Source organism: Heloderma suspectum, chromosome 4 (assembly GCF_057233095.1).
Source record: "Heloderma suspectum isolate Gila_16-S chromosome 4, 16-S_ref, whole genome shotgun sequence".
Lineage (NCBI taxonomy): Eukaryota > Metazoa > Chordata > Lepidosauria > Squamata > Helodermatidae > Heloderma > Heloderma suspectum.
This window is the reverse complement of record NC_139461.1, coordinates 245,296,050-245,311,075: the sequence shown is the minus strand read 5'-3', so window position 1 is coordinate 245,311,075 and position 15,026 is coordinate 245,296,050. Positions and strand designations below refer to the sequence as shown.

Sequence of the window (15,026 nt, the reverse complement as noted above, 5' to 3'; positions counted from 1 at the left end):
AAACACACACAGAGGTACTGAAAACTATTGACACGCTGTTTAACTTTAGCAACCCAAGAAATGTGTATGATATGCTGACAACAATCACTCATCTATTTCAATAGAGTTCAACTCTCTTTCACTAAGATTGTTGGTGCACCTTTAGTTTTGCTGTCGCTGTTTATTAGTTCCATTTCACTCTGAGACATTTATGTATTTCAGTAACATATTGGTATTCTCACACATACTTGCTAAGGATAACCACCTGAAAAATAGTAATTACAACTTGAAAAGTTGCTAAGCTTGCCTAATATTGTATTTGCAATTGGAATACATTCATTTTTACTAATGAACTTATGAAACTGAAAATTTTCTACAGAAAAATAAAGCACTGGAAACATGTCCTCCCCACATCTTTGATGTTTAGACATTAAAAGGTCCTGCAACTCTCAGCATTCCCCAGCCAGCATGATTTGCTGGGGAATGCTCAGAGTGTAGGACTTTTTTTCTGTCGAATGTACAGGATTGCGCCTTTAATCACTTAAGAATTCTGCTAAGGAAAGCAGAATGCAGACAAGCTCTAAGTATACCATGGTATACTTAGTATACCAAGTATACCACCAGTATTTTCTTATAAGCTTTGCTATCTTTTACAGACTTTGCTGCTTTCCTTTAAGCTAATTTCTATTTGACCATATCCTTCTTAAAGCACCCCTACCCAAATTTAACATGTCACTGCAGCTGAGGCCCAGCCAGTGCCAAGCAAAGCAGAATTACTATCTTTTGTTACACACAATGTAGCTGTTGATAAAAATCTCAAAACGATGATTGCCTTGGGTGGCCATGTGTCCTACTTTACAGAAGACAGTCCTCTATTTGAAGACATTCTCTTATTGGAAGGGCTGTCTGGTCCAAGTCCATTTTAAAGAACCATAAGAAGCAGGAGGAGAGTACTTGAAGTTGCCCATCAACAGTTAGCACGTGTACAGCAGACCCAGGTCACTGGGCCACAGTCTTCCCCATTATAGTGAGAGTATAGTATATCTATTTAAATTATAATAGTTATTTGTAAATCTGCACACACACACACACACACACACACTTGCGTAGGCAATTTTTATGCAAACCTGTGGCATCTTTTGTTCTCTTTTTTGGCGATACATTTCCTCTTTTTTGGCAATGTATAAGTGGCCATGAAATGCCTGCCTCAGCACTCCCATTACACATTTTCCATTTGTGATACATGTGCTTTCTGCTCTGCTATGACCTTGCAAGCTGCCCCCCTCCCATCTCCTTGTATATTTATTAGTTCCATTTATTTCCTCAAGAACGAATGTTACATGGTGGATAAAGAACCTGTGCTATGAGCTTGAAAACCCTTTGTTCAAGTCATGAATTCACTACATGGCCTAAGGCAGCTGAGCTCTCTCTCATCTTCACCCCATGAAATGCTGAAATGTTTGGTGGAGCCAGGTATGAATTCAGTCTGCTCTGCAAAAACTTCAGAGGAACTGCAGAACAGAGAATGGAGTCTGCTGCCCACTCTGGACATGCACAGTGAGGCTAGTGCAAGGGTGGGCAGAAGGCAGATCTGGATTTACTGGTAGATCTGGTTCTACTAGTAGATCTCTGGTTGATTTGCAGAAGATTGGAAAATATTTCTGACTCAATTGTTTAACAAAGGCAACAACAAAAGATCCCCACCCTGCCCTACATTATACTGCTGAAATGAAGAAAGCTTAGGAAAACCAGTACAGGAGTTGATTTTTGTGTGGAAGGACTGTGAGCTCTATTCAGTTCAAATTTCTGAGAATCAAATTCTTTGATTCTAAGTGTATGTCATGTGTATGTCTAAGTGTATGATTACTGCAATGTGTTATACGTGGGGCTGCCTTTGAAAACGGTCTGGAAACTTCAGCTGGTCCAAAATAGGGCAGCAAGATTGTTAACAGGGACTGGCCTGCGAGCTCATATTATGCCAGTACTTTTCCAGCTGCACTGGCTGCCAGTCCATTTCCGGGCCCGATTCAAAGTGCTGGTGTTAACATTCAAAGCCCTTAACGGCTTGGGGCCAGGTTACCTGAAGGATCGCCTCCTCCCATCATCATCAGCGGCCCTTCTCCGTGAGCCCCTGCCAAAGGAAGTGAGGCGGGTGGCTACTAGGAGGAGGGCTTTTTCTGTTGTGGCACCCCGGCTCTGGAATGAGCTCCCTAGTGAGGTTCGCCTGGCGCCTACATTGTATTCCTTTCGGCGCCAGGTGAAGACCTTTTTATTTTCCCAGGCATTTTAGCTTTCTAAATTTTTATCTTTGCTGTTTTAAATCTGTATTTTAAACTCCTGCACTGCTGCTAGGTTTTATTGTGGTTGTATTGTTATATTGTGCTTTTAATGTTCTGTATATTTTAAATTGTTTTATTGTGTGTTGTTTGGTTTTAATTTTTGTGAACCGCCCAGAGAGCTTCGGCTATTGGGCGGTATAGAAATTAAATAAATAAATATAAAATAAAATGTCTTTTGCAGCAGGCTCCAACTGGTGGATCTGGGGGTTCTAGTAAAAAACAAAGTAGATCCTCCAAGTCTGAAGTCTTCCCACCCCTGACCTAGTGCACCCTGGGGTTTTATCCCAAGACCAATCCAAACCTTGTTTCACTATGGATGCCTTCAGTGCAATATGGAGTCCATGACATCAACTCCTCACTCCAACAAAGGCTTTAATTGGTGTTCAAATCATAGGAACATACTGGATGGCTTTGAATAAGTCACTCTCTCTCAGACTTGGTCTCTGTCCCTGCCCCCAGCCCCCAAACAAGATTATTAAGGGTGGAATAATATTTTCTCAGACCTGTAGTCCCTGCTTTTATTAGGAATGTTTCCTGTTTTTCAGGAATCTCCTGCAAATATAGATTCCAAATCTATAGCTAAAAAAACCTCTTCCTTTGCAAGCTGCCAATTCAACCCTTTATTAGCAATACAATTAAAAGTAGATAGCTCCCTCAAATTACAGAATATACCACATTTCCAGTGATGCAGGCACAATTCATCTAGAATTGTCACTTTGTAATGTGATTTCTGTGTCCACACCTGTGATCCATAGATGTGCTGTGTCTGTTATCATGGGAAAGACTGATCAAAATTGGTTGCGCAAGCAGAAACAGCTTCATCTTGAAAGTAGAAGGGATTTGTACTTGGCAGCCACAGAACTTTAGCACACTTTGGATAGACATCAAATAAGGGGCTAAACGATATTTATAAAGCTATGTCTGTGACAACATTGGCATATGAACAATATCCTGTTTTTTCTTGTTTGTGTTTACATTTCAACACATTGAAGTCCACGCATCTGCACCAATTTGATAGGGGTGGTGAATTTAGCCCACCGGGTGAATTTGTGTTTGCAGTTTTCAAGCGCACTTCACTTTGCCAGTCTGTTGTATGCATACTTTACTTGCGTGCATGTTTGTGTGCATGTAATTGCTGCAGTTTGTTTACGCATCTGCCTTAATCTGTGTAATCTAGGGCATCTTGAGAGACATAACTCTCTTAAATTTACCGTGGCAAGCCACACTGCTGTAGCAACACGCTCCAACAAACCCCTCTACGCCTTCCATCTGCCTTTCCATTTTTCTTCCTGGCACAACCCCAATCCTCTCCTCCCTCTCTATTGAGGAACTGTAAAACTTTCTGAAGTTCCCCTCCTCCTATCTCAAATTCGGTGCCAAAACCTCACAGTGGGGATTTCCCCACTCCCATCCCACTGGACAGGAGACAAATCACTCTTGTCACCTTGTTTACAGCTGCAGAGACAAATGTCTGGCCCTGCCACCCTCTGCAAACAGCAGCAGGCATCTTGTAGGGAACATGATTCATTAAATGTTGCCTCACAAAAGAGATACTTCCCCCTATCTCCCAGAAGAGAGCAACAAATCTCCTTTATGGTGCAGGTGCTGGAATGCTAATTCTGCATTTAGGACAGGAATGTAGAACTTCAGGCCCAGGGGCAGCCCTCCTGGGGTCCTAATCTGGTCCTCCAGGGTTTTCCAGATATCCATGCCCCCTTCCTCTGGCTCCACCTCTTTCTTTGACTGCCAGTGGTTACATGGTTTCTCAGCTTTTGTGCATTTTCCCCCCATTCTAAAAGGTTGAAATGCCTCTCCTAAGAGTATCTCTGTACGAGGCATTTATCATGTGCTCGTGATTGTTCACTCATTGAAGTTCATGGGTCCTTTCATGATGTCATCAACCTCTTATGCCTCTCCCTCCCTGGTAATGCTGTGGAATTTTTGCTAATGTGGACAAGCTCTTAGTTACTGGCAGCAAGAGCTTTAAGCTAAAATATGCTGGTATTTTTGACCCGGCACCTCTGGCTTTGCCCACCACTGGAATGCAGCCTCCAAGAGCCTCTCTCTGAAATGGAATTCGGATGTTGGGCTGAAAGAGGTCCAACAGTGCTGATTTAGGAGATCTCAGCTCAAATCTCTGTTCAGCCTCATTGGCTTTGGGCAAGTCTCAGTTTAATTTTTATGTAGTACAGGAAGAGTTGTTTTGTGGACAAATTAGATAGAGACTACAAAGAACTTTGCATATTGAACAATTCTGTATAAACTATCATCTCTAGACCTCAAGCAAAGGCAAACAGAGTTCATAAAATCCAGCAAATACACAATGTAAGGGTTCACCATGCAAATACTGCCAGGCTAGGCCCCCTAAGATGCACTGGGGAGAGCGAAGCACATGCTTTTGCAAGCAGAAGGTCCCAGGTTCAATCCCCAGTGTTCTCACTCAAAAGGATTTCAGCAAGACTAGGATAGATTTCTTCTCAATAACTAAGAGAGCCACTGTCAGTAAGAAAAGAACACTCTGGGCTAAATGGCCCAGTGGTCTGACTCACTATTACTGACAGCTTCATACATCCCTATGCTTACTGATGATGTGATTATGTTTTAGGGTTTTTTTGTATTTTTCTTTTTTTTATATATTTTTCTTTTTCTTTGAGACTTCAGTGGTAGTGGGAAGCAACACATAAATTTAATAAATGTGTGAATGAAGATGAACCCTACTTGAGGCCAACCAATCTGGAAAGGTCCCTTGGAGGCCAGAGACACTATGCTCCAGCTTGGATCAGAAAGAGGGCAACACTGCTGGGGAAATGTAGAAGGGTGAAAACACAGGAAAGAGGCTTCAGAGACAGCCCAAACTCCACACATCCCCAGCTTTCACACTGATACCTCCACAGTGGGTGAGTCCATACAGCGTGTAGCCTTTGTGGCACAAGCACTGGAAGCTCCCTGGTGTGTTTACACAGATGTGATCACAGGTTCTGTCGAAGGAGCATTCATCGATATCTGGGGATAGGAAAAGAGACCATAAGCCACATTCCAACAACTAGGCAGTACTTCCCCAAGACCTGGATAACTTTGCTCCATCACTAGCCAGAAATTCTGAAACTGTACCCACTGTCCAGACACAGGAGAACATTTCCTTTAACAATATTCCAATAGAAACAATAAATAAATATCCAGCTGGCATTATTACCTCTGTAATCTAGGCTCCATTGTCAGGTTTGGACTTTACAAGAAACAGAACCAAGAACACATACTGAAGATAATTTAATTCACATCCGGTATGACTTAACACTCTTCAACCACCATGTCACGCTCAAAATCAGGGAGGCTGAGGGAAGGTAAAGGTCTGTGAAACTCATTGGGTGACCACTTCTCTCTCTCTCTCTCTCTCTCTCTCTCTCTCTCTCTCTCTCAGTCTAACCCACTGTGAGGATAAAAGGGGGAAACCATGGGTTGTATCCAACCTTGGCCATCCATCAGCAGAATGGAAACCACTGGCAGAATTGTTTTCCCCTCCCCGCTACAGCCCCTACCTGCCCTCCAGAGCAGATTTGAAAAGCATGTAGAGGGTGGGGAGCAAGAGGAAGTCCATCCAGGCAAGATTTAAGCCTACATATACCATTCTTAGCTCCTTGGAGGAAGGGCGGGATAAAAATGGAATGAATACATGAATGAATAAAGGGGTCCATTTCCCCCAGCTTTTCAATACATGACGAGTGAAATAGACTGTGTTAGTGATTGATTGTAAATACAAAACTGGGAAGGAGATGAAAGGTGACAATTATTTCTAATTAATTAACATAGCATATAGGAGCATGAGCTTGGATATGTGTCACAAGATTAGAGCCTACACATTCCTCTCACAGCGTCTTAGATGTAAGACGAAGTTCTAAATTCCAGGACTGACACAAGAAGCCAAAAGGGGAGTGGAAGAGTTGGGAATGGGAAGAGTGTCTGCAAGTTTCCCAGTGCCACATGCCCAGGGAGATGCTCAGAAGCAGCTCGCTGGAATGCATGCCTCCTGGCAGAGTCTTTGCCAAGGGAGATGCCAGGGCCACCTACCTTTTCCTACAGGGGATTTCATTTGGGCTGCGAGGCACAGTGGGCCACAGCCAGCTTACTGGCTTCATGTTTATCTCATTGGTTTCATTAATTTAATTGCCACAATCTCATTAAAAAAAAACACATGAAGGCAGAATCTGGATGGAGATGAAAGAGGTCATAGCCTAAGCATACAGCAACTCTCCCTGCTTCAACCCCCAACACACGCCCGGTTTCCCTAGGGCCAGGGCTTATGAAGTCAGAATAAAAGCACCTGCATTAGATCACATGTTAGCAGATGTCTGCCCCAGCCAGCAGGGAGGGGAGAAATTGCAGCTGCTGATTCAGAGAGGAAAGAAAGCCCTGATGCTGAACAGAGCTGTATACCCAAACCAGTTGCCTCTTAAAGCCTGCTTTGTGACCCGGTGTCATTTTGGTCAACAGCAACGTGTCTGCCCCAGCTAGCAGGGGAAAGGTATTTGTAGCCTACAATTTAGAGCAGGGTTCAAGGAGCCACATTGCTCCTTGAGCACAGCCTGTTTCCCCCTATCCCACCTGTCAGGTATGGTAAGGACTCTCTGAATTTTTAATTTAGGATAGGGCCTTAATTTTATATTCCTGCTTCTTTACAGTCATCGATTTTGTGATTGTAATACAAACTGGTTCTGGAACTACATGTTATGAGGCAAATGCATGAGTCCCAAAGCCATGATTTGCCTTGTTACCCATGTAAGTGGGGTGGGGTGGAGCAGAGTGGAGCGATGGACATTTTCAGGGAAGTATCCGTGGGCAGGAGTGGTGTACCGAATACTTCGCCTTGCTGGTTGCTTTCCCCGCAAACTCCTCCCCCTTGCCATTTCCTCCCCAGCTAGGCTCCAAGATGTAAATTTAGCACTACTGTCAATAGAGGTGGCAGGCGGATTAAGCACCCCCACCCTCTGATTCCCCCTGCATATGCTCCCTGAGTTTGAAGACCTGTGTTTGCTGAGGTAACATCCATGGGTTTTAAACTGTGTTTTAAAGTCAGCAAACCAACATTTTAAAGTTTTCAGAACTATGATTCAAAATTCATCTTTATTCAGTTATTTATTCTTAAATGAACTGCACTGTGCAAACTTTACATATGATTTTCCAGTAATTTTTATTGAGGAATAAGAATGCAATTTCAGTCAAGAAAAGGGCCTGAGCAGATGTAGGATGTTAATCAACTGCCATACAGACAGATCATTTTATTGCTATTTGGAGCCAGTGTTAACAGAAAAAGAGACAAAATGTAGGCAGTTCTGTTCTGCATCAGGTCCCTCTTCCAGCTCTGAAGCAGCATTTTAGAAACTTTCCTTTCTACCAGGGTGGGTGCCTCAAGCCATGGGTAGTTAGCCTATTGCTGTCTACTGCAGTCAGACCTATGTCCAGATCTTCCAAAGCATCTCAACTTTTTTATCATAGAGAACAGAAGAAAGCACTGCTACCATGCTTCCTTGAAAACTCTGCCCCATCACTCCTTAACTCTGGTGCATGGTGTGTATGTGCGTGTTTATCTTACTGTGAAGCAACCTAAAAGATTAGCTATATAAAATTCATAGTAATCACATGGCAAACGCACAGGTATGAAACACACTGAAACCCCAAGCTTGATAAAAGGATCAGTCCAGTCATGCCTCTTACAACTGTAAGCAAACTGAGAGTACTCCACATCTCATCTAGCTCAATGCCTAAGAGCTTTTCTACATGAGGTTGTTAATCGGCTGTTAATCCACCATATATATTTATGGTTTCGTCATAGAATTGAGCTCCAAGCACTACATGAGGTGCGATTCCTTTCCTCTTTTCACACTACATAACCTCTAGGTGACACTGTGGTATAGTGAAATAGAGCAAATACACAAGACGAAACTGCACTTTCTTTCTCTTTCACAATTAAATGCTGCATTTTCCCTGCTCTAAAAAACCTTGCCATAAGTGCTGGTTAGACCCAAAAGTGACACTGGAGGGTCACGATATTGTTTAAAGAAGTGGTAAACAATTGTGAGTAAGGGAATGATGAGCACACAATAAATGCCTCATGTAGAAATGCCCTAAATCTTCACATTCAAACAATAGTAAACTTTACCTTGACAGGTCCTTTCATTGATCAGCAACTTGTATCCCTTCTTACAACTGCATTCAAAACTGCCCACTGTGTTCCTGCAGATGTGGTCACAGCCACCATTGTTCAACCTGCATTCATCAATATCTGTAATGGGGAGGGGGAGAAAACACAGGGCAAAACATGCTTAGCTAAGGGAATCAGTTAGGAAAAAATGTGATAGCTGAATGAACCACCAGACATTAACCAAATAGTGATTCATGACAAGGAATAGATGGATGGGACTGCTGAGTTCAGTTACAACCTATAGAATGATTTTAACTGGTATCCATAATTCTTTGTGCCTTGGGTGCTTTCAGAATAGGCTTTTACCATGCAATCGCCCTGCCTCATTGGCAGAATTTTATAGGGGTCCAAACAATGTCAGCTTCCATTTGTAACCCTCCTGTGTTTTCCCACCACCTCTTCAGTCTTCTTTCTTTTCATATAAAATCCATTAAGGAGGAAAAGACAATAGCTGCACAATGTCTTTTGACTGGTAGTGTTAGGAGCCGTCTGCCTGGAAGCAGCTTATAACTGTGATAACAGCCATGTAACATACTTGGCTGAAAACAGGTCAATCGTGTCTTCAATATTTTTGACAATCCAGGAGGCAATGCACAGTTTAAAGGATGTAGAGAAATTATATCGCTACAAGCCAGAGGTACCTAACACACAAGTACATGTGATCTATGCACCCATTTGGGGATTTCTTCACGACCTTTCTCTAACAGCAGTTCTCAACATTGCCTTCTCGCACAAGACCACAAACAGACAAGCCTTATTAGTAAACACACACACACAATATTTCCGCAGACTGCAAAAATGTATGTATATTTATTGATATGTACATTTATCACACCTTTCTGCCCTTACACCCTCAAAGCTGTTTATAACAGAATAAACAAACATAAAATCACACTAATCAAATGGTGCAGTTCTTAAAATAAATACAATTAAGGATGCAATCCTATGGGCTAGATACCCAAAGGATGACAGAGCCCTCCATCCATCCTAAGCTGTGCCAAGCTCTTGCCTACAGAGCAGGAGGAGTGACAGAGACTATATTTGCCTCTCTGTCCTCCAAAATAGCTTTTTATATTAGATGGGCTTCTGAGCCTGTCCAGTCCCCACTCTTTGCTGTGGGAAGGGACGGGAGCTGAGAGGCCTTTGGATCCAGCAGATCCATGGCTTCTCTGCATCCTGCCCGCTGGCCCACCTCCAACTCACCCATTCCTTCTCTTGCTGAGGTTGGATTCCCCAATCTTGGGAGACTGAGCCACTGAGGACCTTTTGTGGCAGCTGGGAGGGGCTTGAGGTAAGGAGTTCCACAGTCAACTCTCCTCCTCCAAGTTCAGAGCTCTGTCCCCAGCCCTGGAGGAGGAGATCCCCTGCATCATATGGCCCCTCAGATATTGACCCAGTTTGCACATAATGAGAAACCACCGTGGGTGAATTTCCCCATGGGGCTTTCCATTGTGGCAGCAGCCAACATTTTGAATATTTGAGCTGTGGTGGGGTGTGGGGCACTGTAGCATATCGTTACATGCAAACCCAGCGAGGGTGGGTTATCAGAGTGGTTAACAAGCCACCTGCAACCCTAAAACAGCCCATGAGTTCTGGTCGCTGTCTAGTGGCCATAGGATTGCTTTCTAAAGGCATCAGCAACATAAAATCAGGAAATTCCAAAGTCACAGAAAGCCTGGCAGCAGAGAAGCGTTTTCAATAACAAGTTAAATATCAGTTGTATGGGCCTGTCAGATTTCACTGGGAAGGAGGGAGTTACATAGTGTAGATGTCACATGCCGCCACCACTAAAAATGGCCTGGTCCCTGGTACATGGGAGTCTCCCAACTAATAGTACTGGAACCTGTATAAACATTCCTACAGATGATCTTAAATGGGGAGCGGGGGAATGTAGAGTGGGGAGGGGCACTTTCCCTACGATATCTTGGATCCAAGCCATTCAGGGCTTTAAACCCCCATGCCACCACCTTGCACTTGACCCAGAAGCAAACTGGGAACCAGTGAAGATAATAAAGAATCAGTGTTGTATGTGCTTGATGATTGACTTCTGGCAGGAGGTGAGCTGCCGTATTCTAAACTAGCTGAAGTTTCAGAACTGTCCTCACAGGCAACCCCAAATCCTGACAGCAGTAAAAGGTGAGAAGTACTAGAACATGAAAGATAGTGGCTGAGTCCTTTGCTTCCCGAGTGCTGGAAGTTGTAGGACTTTTTTCCATTTAAACATGCATAGGATTGTGCCTGAAGTGGCTTTGGGTATTTAAATAAGGATGGGGAGGGACTGTAAAGAATAAGTAAACTGGAAGATGAAATAATCTTCAGAGAACAGTAGTTTTGAAAATAAATGTGAACATTTGTTTTAAAACTTTACTATTGGGCTGTTTTGAAAAACAACAAAATACACCTGCCCCCCAACACACACATAATTCCCCAAATTCTCAAAAAGCTCCTACTACCTGTTAAGAGATATTTTTACTTAGAAGCCAGAAAGTTTACTGCTAGGAAATGGTCTGTAAAATAGAATGAGCCAAGGCTGATGAATCCCAGAAAGAGAGCTCAGCAGACCTCATCCAAGGCTGCTCCCTTGTCTCTCGCCCACCCCATCAGTTCTAGCAAGAACTATGAAGTTGGAGCTTTTACTATTAGTATTATCATTATTATTATTGTTATTGTGAGTGAATTGAACTAGCAGTAAAACAGCTCCAAACCGTAATAAAATCCCAGACACAGGGGATACAGCTTTGGGTTATTATGTTTTCCTGGAACTCTAGCATTTTAGAGGCGGTGAGCGCTGAAAAATAATAACGAAGCAAATGGGGTCTGGAATCAGTAAGGCGGTTAGACAGCTTTCAGCAGAAGGGCTTTTTTCCCTTTTAACTCAGGTCACGTTCCCTGGAGCTGCCAGAGACAGAACACAGACGCCCTGCATTTGTAGAGTCTCACCTTTTTCTCTGCGAGCCTTTCCAGATGATTTTTACAAAAAGCCCACACACTTCTTGTACTGCAAAACTAACGCGAGTACCAATCCAATGCCAATAGCATGATATCCTGTCCTCATGTAATGGAGTCGGAGGGAAGGGAGCCATACTGTTCTCTGCCACTTTACAAAAAGTCAGGGGGAGATATAGCTTCATTTCTAGAAGGCCCACCCTTCAAAGAGTCAATAAAAAGCCAGCAGTCCATGAAGCAGTGGGGCACTGCTGTGACAGAAAAGGTAGCCTAAATATATATTTTAGTCTGCCCAATAACAAGAGTTCTTTTGGGCAGCACAAGCAGAGGAGAGTTGTACAGCAGGGTGATGCTCAGTCTCTAGAGTAGCAAAAAACAACTCCTACTTTTAAAATGGCATAGGCATACTGGGGAGCTATGTTGCTTGTCATGAGCTGATGACATGGGCACTATCCAGTAAGTGCCTGCACTAGGAGGACACTCGCAATGATATTTCACATAGCACTCTCAACTGCAGTGGGCATCCTGGCTGGGAAGTAGCAGTGGAAACAGCATTTTCCCAGCAGCGAAACTTGGAATTTGCGTGTTGGGTAAATCTGATATCCCCAAGAAGACAGAAGTGCTACCTTGAGGGGAAATATCTGAATATTTTGCAACAAATAACTAAGAACTGGACTTGTACTGTGTGAAGAAAACTCAAACTTCTAGAAAAGCTCTCATAAAGAAGGGCTGTAGCTCAGTGACAGATCACATGGTTTGCATGCAGCGGGTCCCATGTTCAATCCTTGGTACCTCTAGATAGAGTTGGGAAAGACCCAGTGATGGGTCCAGATAATTTTAGACCCTGGGCTTAATGGTCTTATGGGGGGCCCTTTTAGATGGCCATGTGTACTACTTCAGTTGTGAAACACACAACTAGCATTTCTCTTCCATCCCTCCAACTGCCATCCCATGCTTTAAAATGGCTTCTACATCCCTGATATATTAGAACAACAAAACTGTTTGCCTTCTTTGATTTTAAAAATACTCTGAGCATATGCAGTTGTATATGTTAAATTCACTGCAATGATAGCGCTATCATGACCACAGGAGTAAAATGGAGGGTCCTTCTTTACCTGCTGCTCTCTGGGTGGCCATTAGGGGCCCCCTGGGCTGCGGGGCCCTGGACTTTGGCCCCAACATCCAATGCTAGCTGCACCACAGGAAAGACCTCTGTCTGAAATCTTGGAGAGCCACTGCCAGTCAGTGTAGACAATACTGAGCTAGATGGACCAATGGCCTGACTTCGTATATAAGGCTGTTTTTCCTCTGTTATATACAAGCTTTGGCTGGTTCAAGGAGCTGCAACTTAAGGTTTTTATTTTTTTAAAGAATTTTTATCTTGCTTTTCAGATGAAAAGGCTCCCAGAGCACCAATCAATGAAAAAAATAAATGAAAACAAGACAGTCGCTGGTCCCCAGGATTACAATCTGAAGGACAAGGCACAACGAGTGGGTTCAGATGATCACAGAGGGGAAAATAAGCCATGGTGGTTTGCACCACGTACCAGCTGCCATTGTGAATTTTCAAGTTGCAGAGGGCAGTGTGAATCCAGCCAGGGTGGCTTGTGACTGAGTTTAACAAGTCACTCAGAACCCATGGGCTGTTTTAGGGTAACTGGTGAGGGTGATTATGCAAATCCCTCCGGCATGCAACAGGCAGGCATGGCAGGGGAAATAAGCCACAGTGGCTTATTTCCCCCTCCATGGTCATGCAAACAGGCCCACTGGGAAAAAGGATGGAGAGGGAGGAGGAAAAATATATGTGCATTGAAGGCTAATTTAGCACAGTGATTACGAAGGAGTTAGTGTCTTTCCAAATCAGTCTTTTATAGCACTGTCACTGTGCCTCATTCACAGACTTTTACAGGAGGTCCAGATGACATCACCTTCAACTCATAACCTTCCTGTGTTTTCCCACCACTTCAATCTTTTTTCATTCTGCATAATGATTAAGGGGGAAAAAACCCTAACTGAATTAGAGCACAGTTCCTTCTGACTGGTAGTGCTAGGAGCCATAGTTAACTGGGGATGCTTCCACATTAGGTTTTTCCTGAGGAATAGCTAAGCTTTGTTCACACACTCTTTATGGGACATCATCAAATCCAATATTTTCTCAAAACGCAAAAAATCCAACTTTTTTAAAAAAAGGTACACAACAGTAGCACAAAACCCCACAGGTGTAGATAACTGTGGTGCTTCTTTTCCATCTTTTTTACGAGGCATGTTTTGATGTGTGTAGTGAGGTATCAGGTACCTCAGTGTACCTGTGCAGTGACATATCAGCTGGCTTCCTCAGTGTACCTGTGCAGTGACATATCAGCTGGCTTCCCAATTAGTGGCATTTTAGCCATTTTAAAAATTGATTTTTTTAAATTGCACTTTTTCACCTTTTGGGGGTGGAAATTTAAACATACCGCACCTAAAGAAAAAGTATTTTAGCACAATTTTTAAAACTGATTTTTATATTTTAACCCCCCCAAACCGCCAAATACACTGCCTTTGCATTTGATGCCATTTTAGTACTACCGTGTGGTGGTGCGGACAGCAAAGAAGGCTTATTTTTCTGCCTCCATTGCGTCCTTGAGTAGCTGTCCAGCGGAACTCTTCTGGGTGGTCCAGAGGCTGTTAGCACCCTCCCCAGCAAATGGGGCCCTAGCCCCATCAAAGACCCTCTGTGACCTTTTTGCATCGCACTTTTGAGGACAAAATTGCTTGTCTCCACAGCCAACATGACGCTGGTGTTAGCACAGTTCCAGTTGAGGTGTCTGACGCCACCATCTGCCCGATTTTGTGGGATCAGTTCCAATAACAGCAGCCTGATGATGCAGACAAGGTGTATGCAGCAATCCAACCAACCATGTGCCCTCTCGATCCCTGACCCTCTTCACTAATAAAAGCTAATGATTGGGAGGGTTCAGGGAGTGATAGATGCTTTCCTGCAGGAAGGAGTGGTCCCTGCTGTCCTTAAGGAGGCAGTAGCACAACCACTCCTGAAGAAGCCCACTCTGGACCCAACGGTATTAGACAACTACTGCCCAGTCACAAATACCCCTTTCCAAGGGAAGGTACTTGATGGGGTTGTGGCAGAGCAACTGCAGGTGCTCTTGGAGGATACTGATTATCTAGACCCATTCCAGTCTGGGTTTCAATCTGGTTACGGGACTGAATCAGCCTTGGTTGCCCTGATGGATGACCTTTATCAAGAGAGGGACAGGGGGAGTGCAACTGTGCTAATTCTGCTCAACCTCTCATCGGCTTTGATACCATCACCCATAGTATTCTCCCGGGTCGACTCTGTGGGATGGGTATCGGAGGCACTGTGTTACAGTGGTTCTAGTCCTACCTATGAAGCCAATTTCAGAAAGTAACATTGGGTGGCTATTCCTTGGCCCCTTGGCAATTGAGCATTGTCCCTAATGTCGTTTAACATCTATATGAGGCCACTGGGAGCGGTCATTAGGGGATTTGGAGCTAAATGCCATTAGTATGCTGATGACATGCAGCTCTATCTCTGTCAGGGTGGA

At 43.7% G+C, this 15,026-nt stretch overlaps 1 protein-coding gene across 3 annotated transcripts in view; it reads right to left on the bottom strand.

The window, feature by feature from the left end:
- The window catches only part of SCUBE3 (signal peptide, CUB domain and EGF like domain containing 3), a 165,301-nt gene that overhangs the window by 32,908 nt on the left and 117,367 nt on the right, over positions 1 to 15,026 (bottom strand). For all 3 annotated transcript variants that reach the window (XM_084853062.1, XM_084853063.1, XM_084853064.1), the window contains 2 exons: positions 8,473 to 8,595; positions 5,205 to 5,321 (listed from right to left, as the gene is read on the bottom strand). In XM_084853062.1, coding sequence (XP_084709188.1) covers positions 5,205 to 5,321; positions 8,473 to 8,595 — 240 coding nt within the window. The remainder of the gene's footprint in view (positions 1 to 5,204; positions 5,322 to 8,472; positions 8,596 to 15,026) is intronic.